At 38.4% G+C, this 19,172-nt stretch overlaps 1 protein-coding gene across 1 annotated transcript in view; it reads left to right on the top strand.

Moving 5' to 3' along the window:
* Window positions 1-3,239: 3,239 nt before the first annotated feature.
* The window catches only part of Oxct1 (3-oxoacid CoA-transferase 1), a 132,478-nt gene continuing 116,545 nt past the window's right edge, over window positions 3,240-19,172 (top strand). The window contains exons 1-3 of the mRNA XM_076857421.2: window positions 3,240-3,662; window positions 12,867-12,975; window positions 13,344-13,434. Of these exons, the coding sequence (XP_076713536.1) occupies window positions 3,585-3,662; window positions 12,867-12,975; window positions 13,344-13,434 (278 nt within the window). The 5' untranslated portion in view covers window positions 3,240-3,584. The remainder of the gene's footprint in view (window positions 3,663-12,866; window positions 12,976-13,343; window positions 13,435-19,172) is intronic.

Genomic DNA, 19,172 nt, shown 5'->3' with positions numbered 1-19,172 from the left:
GGGGCATGGTGTGATGGGTCATTTGCCTCATGGGAAAATGGTCTGATCATTTGGCAGCCTGATTGGCTTGTTACCTTTGGCTGCTGTGATTGACTGGGATTCAGTTATTTGTCATGAGAATATATTCCTCAATTATACTACAGTTTTCTATGTAAAGACTCAAAGTACACAGGTAGCTTTAGACCAATTTTAATTTAGTGTAGCGCACTGAATCTATTGGTATATTGACTTTCTAGTCTCTAGAACTTTGAGAAATAAATTTCTGTTTATGTTACCCTGACTAAGGTATTTTTTTTTCTAGCAGCAAGAACAGATGGATAGCCTTTATGAAATAAATTCACAAGGTATAATATTTTAACATGCCCATAGTACAAACAAATACTGGCATAGATATTGTCCTATATCTTGACATTCTGCAAGTTCTCTTTAACTATTTTACCACAGGGAACCACGTGTAACTAGGGAACAGCAGAACTTGAGATTTGATTAGTCTTGCTATTGAGTCTATGGTGTTTTTTTTTTTTTTAAATCATTTTGTTTTAACATGTGATTTTGAAGTTGTTTTCATTATGTAAAAATTCAGAGGCACAGACAATTTGGATTATAAATCAGAGGTTGTGTCAGGGAGGAAGACCAGGAGAGCTGATTCCCTTTTATACCATATTAAGAAGTATAGACTTTGGCTCTCAAAGACAGTGAGAGAAAACACTGAAAGTACAATGCAATCAGATTTGAATGTATACTCAATCACTCTGATATGTTTTGCTCCTGTAAGTTTCCATAGCATCTTAATTTTTACTTTCATTCCAGAAGTTGAGAATTCTCTGACTACCATGCATTTTTTTTCTGATAAAACTACAATTTAAAAAATTCAAATAATTTTTTTATCCATTCCTTGAACAAATATTAAGTAAACATTATTGCTTCAAAAGATCTATAAAAATAACAAGATTATAAACTAGGCAAATTAAGGAATGATTTGCATTATAAAACAACACTTACATTTACAGACATGTAAAACTTCAGATTTATGTCTTTCAAAGTTATTGGAGGAAAATTGTTTTAAATAATTGTTTTAACTAATTTGTTTTCCATTTATTAAAGGACCACTGTGTAAAACAAAGCATGGATGTATTTTTGTAACTTATTCAAAAGGCCTAGATGAAAAACTCCTATTACTTGTTAAGCCAGTCAAACAACACTTGAAAAACAAGTCTTCAGATTATCCTGATTATCACTGGAAGAATAGACTGTTAACTAACTATAAGGTCAAGATGTCCTATCTTTCAATAATGAGAAATGTTAATGCATCATTTTATAGAATCAAAACAAAATCTCTCAAGAAGAAAATTATTTACAATATAACTGCCACACTGTTTGCATTCATCTGATAAAAAGGTGCCATGCACATATACAGACATAACACAATACAAAATAAACTTCCCTCATTTCCTCATTGGTTGTCTGGGATCAGACCTTTTATTTAAAAATTCAGAATGTAATTCTCCCAGTTGTTTAAGAGTGCAGAAGGTAAGCCTTGCAAAACTCTACAGGGAAAAGTTTCCAGAATATATAGTTACCATAAACTGCCTTTCCAAGAAAAGGGCAAATGTACTTATAGTCAGAGATTTAAAAGAAGTAGAATTTTACACATGGATTAATTTTTTGTGGAACTAGAAGGGATATTGGTACATAGCATTTTTTTTCTATAATTTGTTCAGGCTTAAGACACTCATACTGCTGAAAAAGAGGAAAATGAAGATATTGAGTCATCAAAAAATGTAATCCAGTGTGTTTTGACCGTACAATAAGGCTGATTTTCTCAGGAGACTTGGTTATACAGAATACAGATTTAAATATGTGTCTTCCTCAGCCAGAAGCAATGGAGTGAGACCAGCCAAGAGCAAGTCATATGATGGTGGAGAGAATTGCCAATGCTTTTTTTTTTTTTTTTCCATTTCATGTGCCTGTGGAAGGGAAAATTGGAAAAGCAGACTCATTTGGAATGTTAGCTTTTTCACAACCTGTAAATTGCATTACAATAGCTTCTATATGCTGTATTAGGACTAATTATGCAGCTTCAGTTCTAATTTTTGAATTTCCTCTTAATACAACTCATTGAAAATGTGTTGAAATACCCAATACCACTGTTATTTTCTCCAATTTAAATGGATAGTTGTGTAACCGATGTGATTCTGAAATATTTGTAATGTTTTGAATAACCAATAAAAAAATAAAATTAAAAAAAAAAAAGAAGAAATCGAAGTTTCAGAAAACTGAAAAAAAAAATAAATGGATAGTTGAACTTGGATTTTCATTCCCAGATTGATTTTGATTAAAATCATAATATTCATAAGGAAAAAGAGTTCATAGTTAAAAGAATAGCATAAAATACTTATATGGACAGACTCTATTTTTAAACTGGATTGTTTATTGTTCATTATCTTGGTATATTTTCCAGGAAAATATACCCAGTCTCATTTGATTTTCTTGTGTGTTTGCAAAATGTTCAAAATTAACAGCCATATTCCCAGGACTTGGTCAGCCTTTAATCCCATAAACAGTTTATGGAGCTTCCACCTGATCTCTCCACTCTGCTGAATGCATAGGTGGTTCTGAAGAAAACAGACTTGGCTCATGCCCTTAAGGAACTGGTCAAAAGATAAGATTTGGAGAGTATGTTTGTGCCATGCCAATCAACCATTGTAATTGGAATAAATTGAGTATGATGCCTAACATTTACTTTGTGCTCACAATGTATCAGAAGCTTTGCATGAATGACCTCATATAAACCTTTGACAGTTTGAGCATTATAAAGCAATTCTAATTTGTACCTGAGAATACAGGAGAGTTTAGGAGAGTTATGTAACAGGTTAAGGTCAATCAAAGGGACACACACCTCTATGTCTGCATCTGTTATGTCTCTCTGGATTGCTGGGGCTCCACTGCCAGAAAGATCTTAAAACATGCAGACTTGGATAATGGGGAACAAGGGCCCAGTTATAATCTTGTCCTTCTGAAGGTCTGCCTGGTCACATCTCCTGACAACTTGTTCCCAGAGCAAACTTACTTTGCACAAGCCAGGGCAATTAGTGGTGAAAAGGGGCTGAGAAATATTAAAATGGTAAGACTGTCCAGGCGGTTGAGTAGCTGCAGGTGTCTCGAGGGCAAGCTGGAAACCTGGGCCAAGTCTTATCCTGGACCCACAGGAAAGCAGACACCGGCGTCCGCTCAAAGCTAAAGCGCTGACCTAAGGCCTGCGGCAGCAAGTGAACGTCAACACCGCTGCCTCAAATGCACCGGGACCCCTGGCCCTTCCCTGGAACCCGCGCGGACTGTGCAAGTCTCCACTCTAGGCTGAGGCCCCTCCCAGCCTCACTTCTCAGATAGTCTGCAGCCGGCAATGGGAGGCGACGCGCAGGAGGCTCAGAGGACGTAAGCGACGTGTGGTCGAGCCTCCAGCCCGCCCCCCGCGCGCCTTCGCTTCTTCTTTCCCGTGACGCCGCGGCAGCCCCGGCAACCAGCGTTTGCACACTCGCACGCGCGCTCCAGCCTGCTAAGTCCTCCCGCAGCGGGACCCGAAGATGGCGGCTATCAAACTCCTCTCCTGCGGGCTACGGCTCTGCGCCTCCACCCGCAGCTCCGGAGGCGCCTGGTCCAAGGTAAATTGCCGGTGAAGAGGAAGGCCACGCGCGGGAAGGACGCGGACGAAATCGGTGCCGGCGATTTCTCCTCTGCCCATCCCCACCCTGCATCTGCTGCGCGGTGCCCTGCGCGCAGAAGGGGTTCTGTCCTCGCCGCCTCTTGGGATTACCGCCTTTGCTTGGTTCTGCATCCGCTTCCCTGGTTGGGGGAGATGAGGCCAAGCAGCGCGCGCGGAAAGGCTGACAAGCGGCGGGAGGAAGCTGGGCAGCGCCGCCGCTCCCTTCGGGGCTTGCCCGCTTCCCTACCGGCGTGCGTCTCCAACGCGCTGCCTCTAGTCCTCTGGGCGGCTGCCACCGCGCGAGGGGGCTGCCACCGCGCGAGGGGGCTGCCAATTTACAGAGTGAAGGGTGAAGGCAGTAGGGGTAGGTTTACACTCCATCTAGAGGATCTTCTCGGGGTTTAGGCACCTCTAGAGGCCCAGAACCGGGACCCGGCTAGCCTCCGCTGGCTCAAGTTCACAGCCAAGTGGGCGGATGCTGGGAGCGGCGGGGGTGGAATGCCTTTCTCCATCCCGCCTTCCCTATATGGCTGTGCCGCACCGCAGCGGTGGAAAAGGGAACCCGGACTGGAGCGCTTGCTGGGCGTCTAGCGGGCCAAGCGGGGAATCCAGTTGAGGTCTGGCTGAGACTCTCATATTATCTGCGGGCGCAGATGCCACTTCTTTGGAGATTTCTGGGATCTGGATTATGAACTTTTTTGTTTTCAAAGCTCTTTGAAAACCTCAATCCTTAACTGACAATTCTCCACCAAGTGGTTGGTATCTGGAGACAGTGTCAACAGCGGTTGATGTGTTTTTGCCCTGTGCACTGTCTGTCCCCTTGTGTAAACCCATGGTCCTGTGGGATTCGTGTCTGGAGTACTAGGAGCCAATTACTGGACCAGAACGCCAGGTCCAGGAGGGTGACTTTACCTTGGTCACTTAAGTAAACCTCAGGAATCTTTTCCTTGAACGGGAAGACGGAAGTTTTCCTTAGTAACACATTGAATAATAGCTCAAAGCTTGATAGTACTATATCTTGCACATGGTGTGCGATCACCCTGCATGCTCAGAACTCCCCGCTCACCTTATGGCTTATCCCTTTCCTGCATCCAATTCGAGAAAATTCAGAACTGATCTTTTGTAAGAAGGAATGATTTAAAACTGGATCACATCATTAAATAAATTACTCTTAGAAGGCATTTGGGTAATTGCAGGTAGCTTTGGATATATAAAGCATGACTTAAAAGGGAACTTGACCTTCAGTCATCTTACTGCTAGTGCTAAAGCTGATGCAAAATCCAGGACACAGGGATACCCTTGAATCAAGGTCAGTACCATTCCCTCTTTTGGCAATCACTTGTTTGTCTATTATTTACTCACTTCCAGTTTTCCTCACCTTGAGTATAATCATTAAACCATTTCCCAAACCCAGCAAACCTTTTTTAGATGGATGAGCTACAATTTTAGTTTTGCTATACCTTACTGAAAATTTATATCAGAGTTAAAGCTTTCACCTTTCCTATGTGATTAGGTCCAACTCCTGCCTTCCACAGTATCTACCCACCCCCCACTCATTGCATTGAGGGCTTTTACTGCATAGTTAGCATCTAAATCCCATCTTCCATTTCTGTTAAACTCTAATACCTGTGTACTTGTTTAACTTTGGGATCTTCTGTCTGCCTAATTCTCTATCTCCCTCAACATTACTACTCTGCAAAAACCAGACATTTAACACATGTTTAATGCATGGATGAGAGAACCCTGCAAGCAACTTAAATATTAACCTTGAGAGTTTCTCTGCTAAACATAACAGGTTCAATGGGATAGTTAATTTTTTTTTTCTTAATAACAGTGGGCAAGTGGTGGGCAAGTGCAATGTCTCTGAACTTGAGCATGCAGTAAGATTTCCTGGAGCCTTTGTAAAACAGGTTTTTGTGCCCTCCTCCAGAGTTTCAAATTTAGTAGGTTTTGGGTGGGGCCCCCTTGTTTGCATTCAACACACATCACCTTCCCTTGGCAGTGATGCCATGCTCCCCTGGCAAGCCTGTAGGTGTGCATATCCACCCACATATTATTGCCCTTTCCTTCTAATATGGTTCTCTTTACCTCTTTCTGAGGGCCTCCCCTTCCTATTTCTGCTTAACAAACTCTGATGCTGAAGTACTCAAGGTCATTCTTTCTGTTTCATGATTTAATAGTAACATGTCAAGATTAGTATCACCTGGGTATATCATTAAGATATATGTTTAAGAATAAAAAAGTTACATGATTTGTGTATTTTCAGTGAGAGATCATCAAAAACTAGTGCATTTTCCACTAAATTCTGGAGTGCTGAAGGACAAGAAAAAGAGACACGGAATTGAGATAATGGTGGAAATGGTTGGAAAGGAACATTATGGATTAAGAAGTCCTGATAATTAGATGAAAGTTAGGCTCAATGGTAAAGTAGGATTGGGAAGTTAGGAGTAAGAATTTGAAGAAAAGGATCAAGGGTGAAGGTGGAGAAGATGTTAAAAGAAGAAGTAGAGAAAAAGTCTTTCACTATAAAAATTTTGATTATTTCTTCCACTGCATCATTCATTTATCATTATTTCCCTCCCTCAATTGTAGTAACAGAAACTAGTGCTCACAATAGTGTTGCATTCTGCTGAAGGCAGGAGAGTGAGAAAGCAAAATGAAATGCTTTCGGTGAACATGAAAGAAGACCTGAGTGAAAAATATCATCCCCAGAATAAATAGATGTCAAAACTGTGCATTTCATTCTTTATTCTTTTGAGTAGTCTCAGCAAACTTGAAGGTTGTTTATTTATTTATTTTTTTGGTAGCAGCTGGTTCATGTTGTTTTTTTTTAATATATTTTTTTTTAAATTTTTAACATCATTGTATTCACATATAAAATATCCTAGAAGGGAGAGGTTAGTTTAGAAGGAGCTTAAAGCTGCTCTTTGAATTCGGTCATCTAAAAAAAAAGGTAGATGTTATATCAAACAGATTCTTTCCATGTAGCCCAATTTAGAAGGTGTTGGCACTGACACAGATATTTCTTCACTCACAGGGAGTGTGGGTGGAGAATGGGAGCAAGGGAGGAAATCAGTGGAGAGAACAAACCTAAAACCCTCCTCCAAGGAGCTGCTCTAAGCAGATTTCTGTCTTGAAGAGCTTCAGTGGCACACCCAGCCCAGTCCTTTTGCTTCCTCTTTGCCCCACTGTCTGCATTCACACTGCTGTCTTGCCCAGCCATCTCTGAATATCCAGACTCCCAGACTTGATGAAAAATAAAATGAACATGTTCCTGGGTTCAGAGGTGCACACTTGTAGTCCCAGTTACTCTGGAGGCTGAGGTGGGAGAAATCACTGGAGATCAGAAGTTCCAGACTACTAGCCTGGGCAACAACAGCAAGACCTTTCCTCCAGAAAAAAAGGAGAAGAAAGGAGAGGAGAGGAGAGGAGGGCAAGGGAGGAAGTTAAAGTGATCTCAAAGCTAGGACCCATTTTTTTTTTCTTTAATGCTTAACAAAGATAACATGGATTAATTTACTGTGTTATGGATCACATTAAAAATATTGTGTGTAATCAGTGATGCATGTGTATGTGTAAGGCAGAGTGGCAAGGTTAAAAATTATATTAAACTACAATAAATAACAAGCTAATCTTCCTCTCTTAGTGGGGAATGGAGAAAAGGTGGCACTCCCCAAAGGAAGCTAACATCTGGGTATCTTGTGTTCTCCAGGCACAGAACTTCTGTATATATCCTCATTCAATCCATGCAACACAATTATCATCTTTTTGTAAAATCAAGTTCTCCTTATACCCCCTCAAAAAAAGTAATTAATATTCTTTTTAAAATTTTTTCTGTAGTTGTAGTTGGACACAATACCTTTATGTTATTTGTTTATTTTTATGTGGTGCTGAGGTTGAACCAGGTGCCTCATGCAAGCTAGGCACGCACTCTGCTGCTGAGCTACAGCCCCAGCCCTAATTTATATTCTTGATCATTGCCATTCTGATAGGAGTGAAGTGAAATCTCAATGTAGTTTTGATTTGCATTTTCCTAATTGCTAGAGATGCTGAACATTTTTTCATGTATTTGTTGGCCATTTGTATTTCTTTTGAGAAGTGTCTGTTTAGTTCTTTTGGCCATTTATTGAGTTATTGGTTTTTTTGGCGTCAAGTTTTTTGAGTCTTTGTGTATTCTGAATATTAATTCCCTCTATGAGGAGCCGGTGGCAAGGATCTTGTCCTATTCTGTAGGCTCTCTCTTCATACTCTTAAATGTTTCCTTTGCTGTGAAGAAGCTTTTTACTTTGATGCCATCCCTTTTGTTGATTTTTTATTTTACTTCTTGTGCTTTGGGAGTTTTGTTAAGGAAGTCAGTTCTCATGTCAACATGCTAGTGTGTTAGGCCTACATTTTCTTCTATCAGGTACACAGTTTCTGCTGTAATTCTTAGGTCTGTGATACACTTTGAGTTGAGTTTGTGTAGGGTGATAGGGGTCAGATTTCATAAATGCTGGTGAGAATATGCAAAAAAAGGTACACTCATACATTGTTGGTGGGACTGCAGATTAGTGCAACTATTCTGGAAAGTAGTATGGAGATTCCTCAAAAAACTAGGAATGGGCTGGGTGTGATGGCACATGTCTGTAACTTGGGAGGCTGAGGCAGGAGGATTGCAAGTTCAAAGCCAGCCTCAGCAACTTAGCAAGACCCCAGCAAACTTAGTGAGACCCTGTGTCAAAATAAAAAACAAAAAGGGTTAGGGATGTGGCACAGTGGTTAAGCATCTCTGAGTTCAATCCCCAGTACAACAAACAAACAAACAGACAAGTGAGGAATGGAACTACCATATGACTCAGGCACCCACTCCTTTGTATATATCCAAAAAATTTAAAATCAGCATACTATGGGAATACAGCTACATCAGTGTTTATAGCAACACAATTTATAATAGCTGACCTATGGAACCAACATAGGTGCTCTTCAGTATATGAATGGATACAGAAAATGTGAGGCGTGCGCGTGCGCACACACACACACGCACACACACACACACACACAATGGTGTATTACTTAACCATAAACAAGAATGAACTTACAGTATTTGCTAGTAAATGGATGGAACTGGAGACTATCATGCTAAGTGAAATAAGCCAGTCCTAAAAAGTTAAAGGTTGAATGTTTTCTCTGTATGTTGAAGCTAATCCAAAATGGGGAGTAGAGGGTGAGAAAGAAAGAAAGAAAGAAAAAAAAAACAAAAGGAAGAGGGAATTCCATCAAAACAGAGGAAAGATCAGTTAAGTAGACAAAGGAATTAAGGGGAGGAAGGAGGGATGGGATAAGGGAAGAACAGTGAAATGAATTTTCATTATATATATATATACATATATATATATATATATATATGAATAGACCACAGTGAGTCTCAACTTAAGTATATCCACAAGACACTAATTAAAAGAAAAACTATAAATAAGTTACAGAAGTATCAGTAGAGTGGGGAGGGGAGGGTAAGTGCGGGGGACTGAATTAGAGCCAGTTATATTCCATGCTTTTGTGATTATGTCCAAATGAATCCTAATGTTATATATAGCAAAAAATAAATAACAAAAAGAAAGTTTTTGACAGCATTTTTCAAAGCTGATTTAAGGCATAAATCTACAAATCTAAACAATGAATCTAATGCTAGAAAAGAATTTTAAATAAGTAAATACCAAGACTTGTGAATATAGCTCAGAGCACTTGCTTAGCCTGCATAAGGCCCTGGATTTGATCCACACCACTGAAGCAATACATAAATTAAAAGCAAAATGCTTAGATATAACTAGTGTAAGTAGAGATGACCTAAGAGTCAGAAAAAATTAAAATCAGTTAGAAAGAAGACTGAAAACATAAAAGAGCAACAGTTAGAATGGCAACTGATAGCTTGTACAAGGAGATAGTCTATCACATTTTAAGTGTGCTAAAGAAAATTACTGTCAACTTGAAATTTTAGTCCCAGTGAAAAATGACTTTACCAGTGCAGTAGAGAAAAGAAAACAGGGGGAGGGAGAGTGGATGGAAAGGAGAAGTACTAGGGACTGAACTGGAGCAAATTATATTTCATGTTTGTATATTTATGTCAAAATGAACCCTAATATTATGTCTAATTATAATGCTCTAAAAAATCAAAAATAAAAAAGTGAAGAAAAAAAGTAATTTGCTCTGGTCTACACAGTTGTGACTATGCTGGGTCTTGACACAAGATTATTTTCATCCTAGGAATGTAATCTTCTAGTTTACAATGTCTCCCAAACTACGTGGTTAGTTTTGTTGTGGTACCAGGGATTGAACCCGGGTATTAACCACTGAGTCACATCCTTGGCCTTTTTGTTTTTTATTTTAAGACAGGGTCTCACTAAGTTGCTTAGGGCCTTGCTAAATTGCTGAGGCTGGCTTTGAACTTGTGATCCTCCTGCCTCAGCCTCCTAACTTGGTAGGATCATAGGCATGCACCACCATGTCCACATCCCCAGTCTTTTTTTTTTTTTTTTTTTTTTTAATATATTTTATTTAAAGACAGGGTCCTGCCAAGTTGCTTAGGACTTTGCTAAGTTGCTAAGGCTGGCTTTGGACTTGTGATCCTCCTGCTTCAGCCTCCTGAGCCGCTGGGATTATAGGCATGTGCCATTGTGTCTGGCTTGATGGTTCGTTTTTTCAGTATAAGACGATTGTAGTAAAAGTTGGTTTCTCGGTAAATAGTAAATAGATGTCAAATGTCAATATAGCATCTAACAGATGTCAGTAAATACTCTTTACTGAATGAATAATGAAAAAACAAATACATTTGAGTGCCTGTAGGGTCTTCATTATCTTGAGCCCTTGTCACAGTCCCTGGAGACTTGCCACTCTTACCGCTTTTAACTTTTGGTTATCCATGTAAGCATACAATTTTTGTTCCATTCTCTTTTCTTTTAAGGTGCTGGGGATGGAACCCAGGGCCTCCAGCATGCTAGACAAGTGCCCCACCACTGGCTACACTTCTAGCCCAACTTACATCTTTTTAAAAATAATTCTGAGGGTTTTTTTTTTTTAGGTGGGAAAAGTAGGGTAAGCTGCTGGATAATTTCTGACTGTCATGAAAATACCAGTTCTCAGCCGAAAACAAAGGAACGGGATTCTTGCCAGGTCTGTGGTTATATGTTTTTGTTTCTATTGGTGAATCTATAAAGCCTCTCTGAGTATATGGTAGAACTGAGTTTTCTTCCATGTTAGTCTCTAAGGGACACAAGTTTCTCCCTCTATAGAAACATGGTTCACTTCCCACCCCATTTGGATGTTGACAATTTTTTCTTTTAATTTTTCTTCCCCTTCCTGCTGAGGTCTGGACTATTCACTCTCAGGTAGAGATAATGACAGAAGAGTTACAGATGAAAAAATAGGATACTCATAGAGATTTGTTGTGTGTAAATAATGAAGTAAAAGTAGAGTACAATCAAGTCTTTCAGTAAACATAAAAAGGAGCATATTGTGGTAGAAGAAACCGAGTGATAGGAGGCCTAAACTTTGCATCCGTTCTTGGAAGATCTTTCTAAGCTTCAGAAACTGGACCTATACAGTGAGTTGGTTGGATTAGATATCTGTGTTTTTCTTTTCTTTCTTTCTTTCTTTCTTTTTTTTTTTCTGGGAGATATTCTCAGCTTCATTTTGCAGTCAACCTGTAGCCTATTTATTCAGTCTATCAAATTTTTAATTTCTAAGACTAAAATCAATTTCTAAGACTGGTGTGTTTGTGTGCATTTAAAATGGAAGAAATGATTCCTTGCTGTTTGAGGACAGGGAAAAAAATAGAAAACTCTTTATGGCTCCAGCCACTTCCCTTCAGCCTCTGCCTCCACTTACATTCCTGGGCCTGGGCAGCATGCCAATTTATACACTCTCCTCACCTGACCTTGATCAAAATGGAGGTTCAAAGGGACAGAAGTCATGTGTGTGACCGCTGAGTTCTCTTTCTCATCTGACTTTCTCTCTCAGTATAATTCTCTTTCATAGTCCTTTGTGCTAATTGCTGCTTTTCATAATGATGGTTGTTAGAGGAAGAAAAGAACTGTAGACACTCATTATGCAGTATCCTTGACCACTTGGTCACCCCTGTCTGGTGGGCTTTTAGGAAGTGATGTGTATGTGCACTTTCAGATGGGCTTGTTAAGGTGGCAGACATCAAGATTCAGGTATTAGTCCCTCTCCTCCCTTTCTTTTCAGGTTGCTGTATGATGAGAGTAAAGGAGGAATAATGTTGATTATGAGTGATTGGTTGCCACAGACTGTTTCCTCATATCAGTTGTCTATATCATACATGAGATACAAAGAAAAATATAGTTATAACTGATTGTCGATGAATGCCCACTAGATGACTCATTTAGGACCTGTATTAGCCTATTTTCTGTTGCAATAGCAAAATATCCCAGACTGGTTAATTTATAAAGGAAATAAGTTTATTTTGCTCACTGTTCCAGTGGCTAGAAATCCAGGACCGGGTGACTGCCTCTGATGAGGGCCTTGTGGTGCCTCATAACTTGGAGGAGAAGTGGAAGGGCAAGCTGGTACATGCAGAAGAGTCAAAGCCAAAGGGGCAATCTGACTTCATATCAACTGCTCTTGTAGTAACAACTCCAGTCCTGTGAGAATGAGAGCTCACTCCTGTGAGAATTGACTCAGTCCCTGAAGAGCAGCATTAATCTTTTCATGAGGATCCAAACACCTCTCAAAATTCCCATCACCTCTCAACACTGTTACATTGGGAACCAAACAAATCTCAGCATGAGTTTTGGAGGTGACAAACTATCTACAACATTTCATGCAGGACTAAGTCATGCATTGTGTAAGGGTGACTAGCCTTCCTTGTAGCTAATACTTTGATATTTTTCTACAACATCCACAAGCTACCCCAGTAGGGTGATACGACATTCTGTGTACTGTTCTTTACTTGTCCCTATTGTAGGCACTCTCTGGCACTTAAGACTGGATCAGAAGCTTAACTCTGTGGGTATTTTTAGTTGACAAGTGAAAATATATAAATTTTGCATTCATTGTGCATAATGATGCATTATCTCATTGTATATCTAAAAGCTGAATTGCTATATATGCAAGTAAAGATGCATATCTAAAAGATTATTTACTTAATTTTTTTTTTTTAATATTTCAGGGAAGTGTGTGCTACTTCTCTATTAGTACTCGTCGCCATACCAAATTTTATACAGATCCAGTAGAAGCTGTAAAAGATATCCCTGATGGGGCAACGGTTCTGGTTGGTGGTGAGTAATAATACTGTTTTCCTTTTCATGGTAATTAGTCCTTATGTTTCTAATGAAGCAGGAAAATCTCAGGGTCAAAGCTGTGTAGATAAGAAGTGCCAGTTCTTTTATTACTTAGTTATTATTCATTTACTATTTTTATTTATTTGTGCACATATAGTATTTTACTTTATTACCATGTCCCATCCTGAAAGTCTGGGGCTCTATTATGGTGCAAAACATTTGAATCTAGTTATTTGCTTAGTAGATGTGATAATGTGCTTTGCCTTTTTTTCTTTTTAAAAATTTTTTATTAAGAAGAATAACACACATTTCCCTAAAAGAACATTATTCTCTTCACAAATTATTTACTTTTGGGCTCATCGTAGGTTTTGGGCTCTGCGGAATTCCAGAGAATCTTATAGGAGCTTTATTAAAGACTGGAGTTAAAGGATTAACTGCAGTCAGCAATAATGCAGGGTAAGTATGAATTTTTATAATAATTGGCTTGGAAGAAATGGAAATTATTAATAATATTTTGATGGAGTTTATCAGTGAAATTAAAATTTCCTCCAAAGAGCAGTATGTCCAAACATCAAAACATAGTGTAACAGGGTCAGGAGTGGAGGTTACATTTATTCGAATATTTTTGGTACCATCCTTCATAATAAATATAATATAAATATATAGATTAAGATTTTCTGTCTTAGTCTGATGTGCTTTTATTTTTCTAAATTTATATTATCGATGTTAGAATAAATATTTTCATAATGACTCTTGCACTTCAGAATTTAAAGATGGTCCTTTGTGTACTTTGTTATTGTATATTACTATTTATATAGCAGAGTAGATATCAATTTGAAATTGGTTTAAGTTATTTCTTTTGACTATACACCATTTCTTTAGATAATATGTAAAAGAATATGTAAAGAACATGTGAATCGGCTGGGGTTGTGACTCAGCAGTAGAGTGCTCGCCTAGCACGTGCGAGGCCCTGGGGGTTCGATCCTCAGCACCACATAAAAATAAATAAATAAAATAAAGGTACTGTGTTCACCTACAACTAAAAAAAAAAAAAAAAAAAATCTGTATCACAAAAATGTCGCTGGTCTTGATGGAAGATGGAGGACAAGTAGCCAGCACTTAAGGCGGTAGGATTTCATTTCAAAATGGTTAAGGATAAGCCATAATTTTAATAAAGTCATGCTCATTTAGGTACATTTAGCTGTTAGAAAAATCTATTTATATACAGAAATAGTAAAGCATCCCTTTTCAATAATGAAGGAAAGACTTTAAAGATATTTAAAATATTAAAAATGAGCCAAATTGACAACTTAGCCTATTATTATAAATGCACGCAAAAAACAAACAATACAGATTACTTAGGGAATAAAACGGATGCTGTATTTGTTCTCATGGATCCTTTTCTGAGTTTGTTCATGCTGTTTTGTCAGAGAGCCTCTCTTTCCTCTGCCCTGCCTGTGCACTTCCTCCTTTTTCGGGATTCACTCAAGTTACACATCTTTGAGGGAGCCTTACCCCATTACAGAAAGCCTCCAGTCTTCACTGATGTTGCCTTTTCTGAATTCTCTTAGAGGCTTTGCCTTTTCTTGGTATACTAAATTGTACCTATTTGATATGTTATGTCCTGATCCTGCTACTTACAGTAGTTTTGTATTCCCTGCTGTGCTTAGCTTGTGAATCTGAGTCATGGCATATTTGAGGTGGACAGAATTGTAGAGATTATTTGTTCAGTTCCCTCATGTATCATAGGAAACCCCTTTGTATATTGAGAAGTAACTTGTTCATGATTACTTTTTTTTTCTTAGACAACCCCCATGCTCTTTGATCTGACTTATATTTGTTATAAATACTTTTCTCTCTCTCTCTCTCTCTCTCTCTCTCTCTCTTTTTTTTTTCCTGCAGTGGTAGGGATTGAACCCAGGGCCTTTTATATGCTAGGCAAGTGCTATAGCCCTGAACTACATTCCCATCCCATAAATACTTTTGTTTATCCATACCTGGTTGGGTTTTCCAGATAGCTCCAAGATTACAAGGGATACAATAGATCAATAAACAGGCCTGCATTGCTTAATAGGGATGTTCTGAGAAATATGTCCTTCATTGTGAGGATATCATAGAATATACCTACAACAAACTTAAGATGCCTGTGATGTACCCTTATAGAACCATCATGGTATATGCTGTTAGCGTGTAACTATAAATTTTGGATGCAAACTAGATGTTGAACACAAAGGTGATACTTTGCAAATCCTTACTGACAGTTGATTCTCTTAATTAGGAGGGGTTAAATCCTAGAGGTCTATAACAATAAGACCTTGCTTTGACCTCCAGTTAGATAACTGAAGCAAACTAAATCATGCTTCACTGGAGAATCATTGACATGGTTTGACTTGTTGGGAAAATAGAAAGAACTTGGAATTAGAAGTAGTAATTTTCTCATTTGTAAGGAGCTCACTTATGGAAGGCCTACCTGAAGTGGAAGTCTTTCTAAATCTCAGGCTTCCTGATTTTCTGTTTTTGTTGTTTTTAGTAAACAGTGAGACTTGTCCTAAGATGTCATTTACCTTGGTTTGAAGTATTAACTATTAGCCTTGATGAGATAAATCCTTCTTTAGGATCACTAGTTGAACTAATACTTTGATATGGGTTAATTAAAAAGGTAGGAATACCTGACAATGCGATTCTCATTGATTTTTGGAGAATTTTCAGTTATAAGCCAGTGGGAATCAAAAGTTCACAATAAACTACATGTCAACTAGTTAAGTCACAGAGCCAGTGGAAGCATGGGTGTGTTTTATTAGATGTGCTCATTTCTCATCGCAGTATTTTTTCAGTCTACAGTTCAGGAAGGGTGCGGTGTAGATGACCCCATTGGCAGCCCCTCTTACTTATGGAAGGCTAATCAGTACTATCTCACAATATTATGTTCTTGTACTTGTGATTACCTCTATAGAGTTTTATACTAGTCAGTTCTATACTATACGGGGTTTTTTTTTTTTGAGGGCCCAGTTAGCTGTCTTTCACTCTAAATAAACTTTTTGGTTCCGTACCGATGACTCTGAACCTAAAGATAGAGGTGTGTGGTCCCTTTGCTGTTTCTCTCCTTCCCTTTTTGTTGATACAGCTGCAGCTGTGAAGGACTTAATAGGCACCTTGGATGATTATGAGCATTCTCCAGGACTTTTTTTTTTTTCTGGGAAGGATTAACTACTTCCTGGAATGTGTACTTGAACTTCTGTGCTTGGCTCCCTTGTCCCATAAAACCATGACATAAACTAACCTTATATTCAAATACAGCTTTTTCTTTTAATACTTCTGATGTTATCAGAGTAAGCATAAATTGTATAATTGAGACTGAAATATGTTTAAAGTGAAAATTAAACAATAGAAAAACAGTTTGGTAAATGGCCACACCTTTATTTTTATTGGAGTTTTATTTTGACAAGGGTTGCCAATTAATGAAATTTCAGAAAATGAAATTCAGTAAATTAAATTTCAGATTCAGAAAAGGAGTATAATTGCAGAACATTAACTTATTCCATGCCCTATCTTTTTGCATTACATTAGTATATCTCTTTAAGGAATTATTGACTTCTTCTTTTAACCATGGAAATGTGTGAAAGCCCAGTTTATTGTGCTGCAGGGAAAACAGATCTTTCTCTTTAGGTATTCTAGAAAAATGCTGATAAACTGAGGGCAGATAGCATAATCTAACATCAGCATTATGTGTAGTATCAAAGAGTTGTCTTTTCATAGTGTGAGCTCTTAAAGGAAAGGGACTTGCCTTACTCATTTTTTATCATGAGAGTCTGATGTATTTGCTGGATTTGTAAATTGGGAAGCATGTGACAAGGTATTCACTTTCATTGTAAGTTATCTAACAGCACTTTTCAAGGTATGAAAACTGACTTTTTATCTGGTCCAGTGGTAGCCTGGGCTAAGCATCTCAAGCACTGCTTGATTGCTGTGCTAGGATGTGAGTCTAAAAACAAAGCAAAGGCCAAATACACAATGTTCCTCAGAGCCAAGATCAACAAATACAGAGAGGTCATCTTTAAATAGAGCCAATTCAAATATGTAATGTGGTAAAAAGCCAAACAGAAGTAAAAAGAGTGGTTAGAAAAATTCCCAGGTCAGTGAATGACCAACTATATTATGGTTTCTAGAATGAAACTGTAGACTTTGGAGGAGGTTTCAGAAATTTAAAACTATAGAATGCAAATGGGCCAGATGTATCTTCATGGGTTATTTTATGGTTATGACTTTATTAGTCAGCTCCAGATAAGATTATCAGTACTCTCAATCTTGGGCAATTGAGGAGTTTACCAAAGAGAACATTTTTTTCTTTTCTTTCTTTTTTTTTAATTTTTTTTTTTTTTTTTTTTTTTTTTTTAGTTATAGATGGACATACTACCTTTAATTACTTATTTATTTTTATGTGGTACTGAGGATCGAACCCAATGCCTCATGTGTATTAGGTGAGCGCTCTACCACTGAGCCATAACCCCAGCTCTTTTTCTTTTCTTTTTATTAGAGCAGTATAATTGTACATCATATTTGGGTTCATTTTGACAAAATCATACATGCAAGGAATTAGATTTTAATCCGCTTTCATCTCCCCTATTCCTCCCTCCTCCCTCCCTGCTAAGTGTACTTCATTTTTATTGTATCAGATTGCAGTGTGATGAGTAAGGGGATTTACTTAAAAGATAATACAATAACGTTTTTGACTGAATTAAAAAGCTATTCAATTTATTAAAATCAGACATTCTCCTTGGAAAATCATTATATCTCTGTATCTCTTTATTTTTCTGTAATTGTCTTTCTGGCTGTATCTGTCTATCCTCAATTATGTATGTGTGTGTGTGTGTGTGTGTGTGTGTGTGTGTGTGTGTACATAAAGATAGATGCTCTTAAAAAGTTTTTCTTTTGTTATTTCCTAAGACAAAATGGGTGAGAGAATACTAAAGTTGTTAGATTTTTTTTTTTTTTACTGTTCAAGGTGTTTATATTATACCAAAAATCATGCATGATTTAAGAATTTAAATTCCACCAGTAAATTTTTTTTTTTATAAATAGGAAAAACAAAAACAAACTAACTCTTGGGTTTGGTAACAAAGAAGTGGTGTTACCACTAGCCCTGATATAGAAGCAGTGAAAGGGGGAAGGAGCCTCTGTCAGTATTTGTAAGAAAGCTTAATGTAGCAAGCTGTCCATCTTGCTGTAATGTGTGAGGAAGAGGTAAATCCTGCATCTTGTTCTTTCACCACCCACTTCAGCCATCCTGGTGGTGCCTCCCGTTGGCTGAGCCCAGTCAGAAGTCAGTGGCAAGGGAGGCTCATGAAGTTTGCAGGTCAGTTGTCCCAGCTCAGAGCAGCCTGAAGCTGGAAAATGGATCCAGACAGCAAACAGAAAATGACTGTGACTTTCAGTTTTTGTTTGTATTAGAGAGGAGTCAGTGACAAGGAGCAAAGTGGAATTGAGCGGTAAATTCATTTAGCAAATGTTCCACAAATATTTATATAGTTCTCTTTATGTTCTGCAGGTGCTTGACTACAATAGTGAACAAATAGACCAAGATCCCTGTTCCATGCACTTTCCATTCTAGTAGGGAGAGGCAGACATTAAGTAGTCAGTATGAAGAATAAGTACATTTTCCAGTGTATTAGAATACGTTTTCCAGTGTGTTAGAAAGTTATGTATACCATGAAAAAAGAAAAAAAAAAATAGAGCCAATAAGAGAATTGGGAACATAAGAGCAGAGGTAGGATTTAGGGTTCGGTTTGGTGACATTTGAGCACACTAGAAATAAGCAGGGGAGAGAGCCCTGCAAACATCCTGGGGAAGAGTTTCTAAGGCAGGGAAAGAGTGCAAAGGCCCTCAGTGGGAACATGCCTGACTTGTTGGAGAGGCAACAGAAGTGGAGCAGGAAGCAGAAAGGAGCATGGGAGGAGTGAAGCCAGAGATAAAAGGGCATTTGAGTACATGGGGCTAGCAGGTAGTCCTAGAGACCTTTCAGAGATAAAAGGGCATTTGAACACCTGGGGCTAGCAGGTAGTCCTAGAGACCTTTGCTCTGCTGTGAGTAAATGAGCACCATGGCTAGGCTTTGGGCAGCGCATGGTCTGTTTGTTGCACTCAGTATTTATAAGGCTTATTTTGCCACCACGTCATGAGTAGATAGACAGTAGAGGG

This window comes from Callospermophilus lateralis, chromosome 5, assembly GCF_048772815.1.
Source record: "Callospermophilus lateralis isolate mCalLat2 chromosome 5, mCalLat2.hap1, whole genome shotgun sequence".
Lineage (NCBI taxonomy): Eukaryota > Metazoa > Chordata > Mammalia > Rodentia > Sciuridae > Callospermophilus > Callospermophilus lateralis.
The sequence above is the reverse complement of the archived record's forward strand: the minus strand, read 5'-3'. Positions and strand labels throughout refer to the sequence as shown.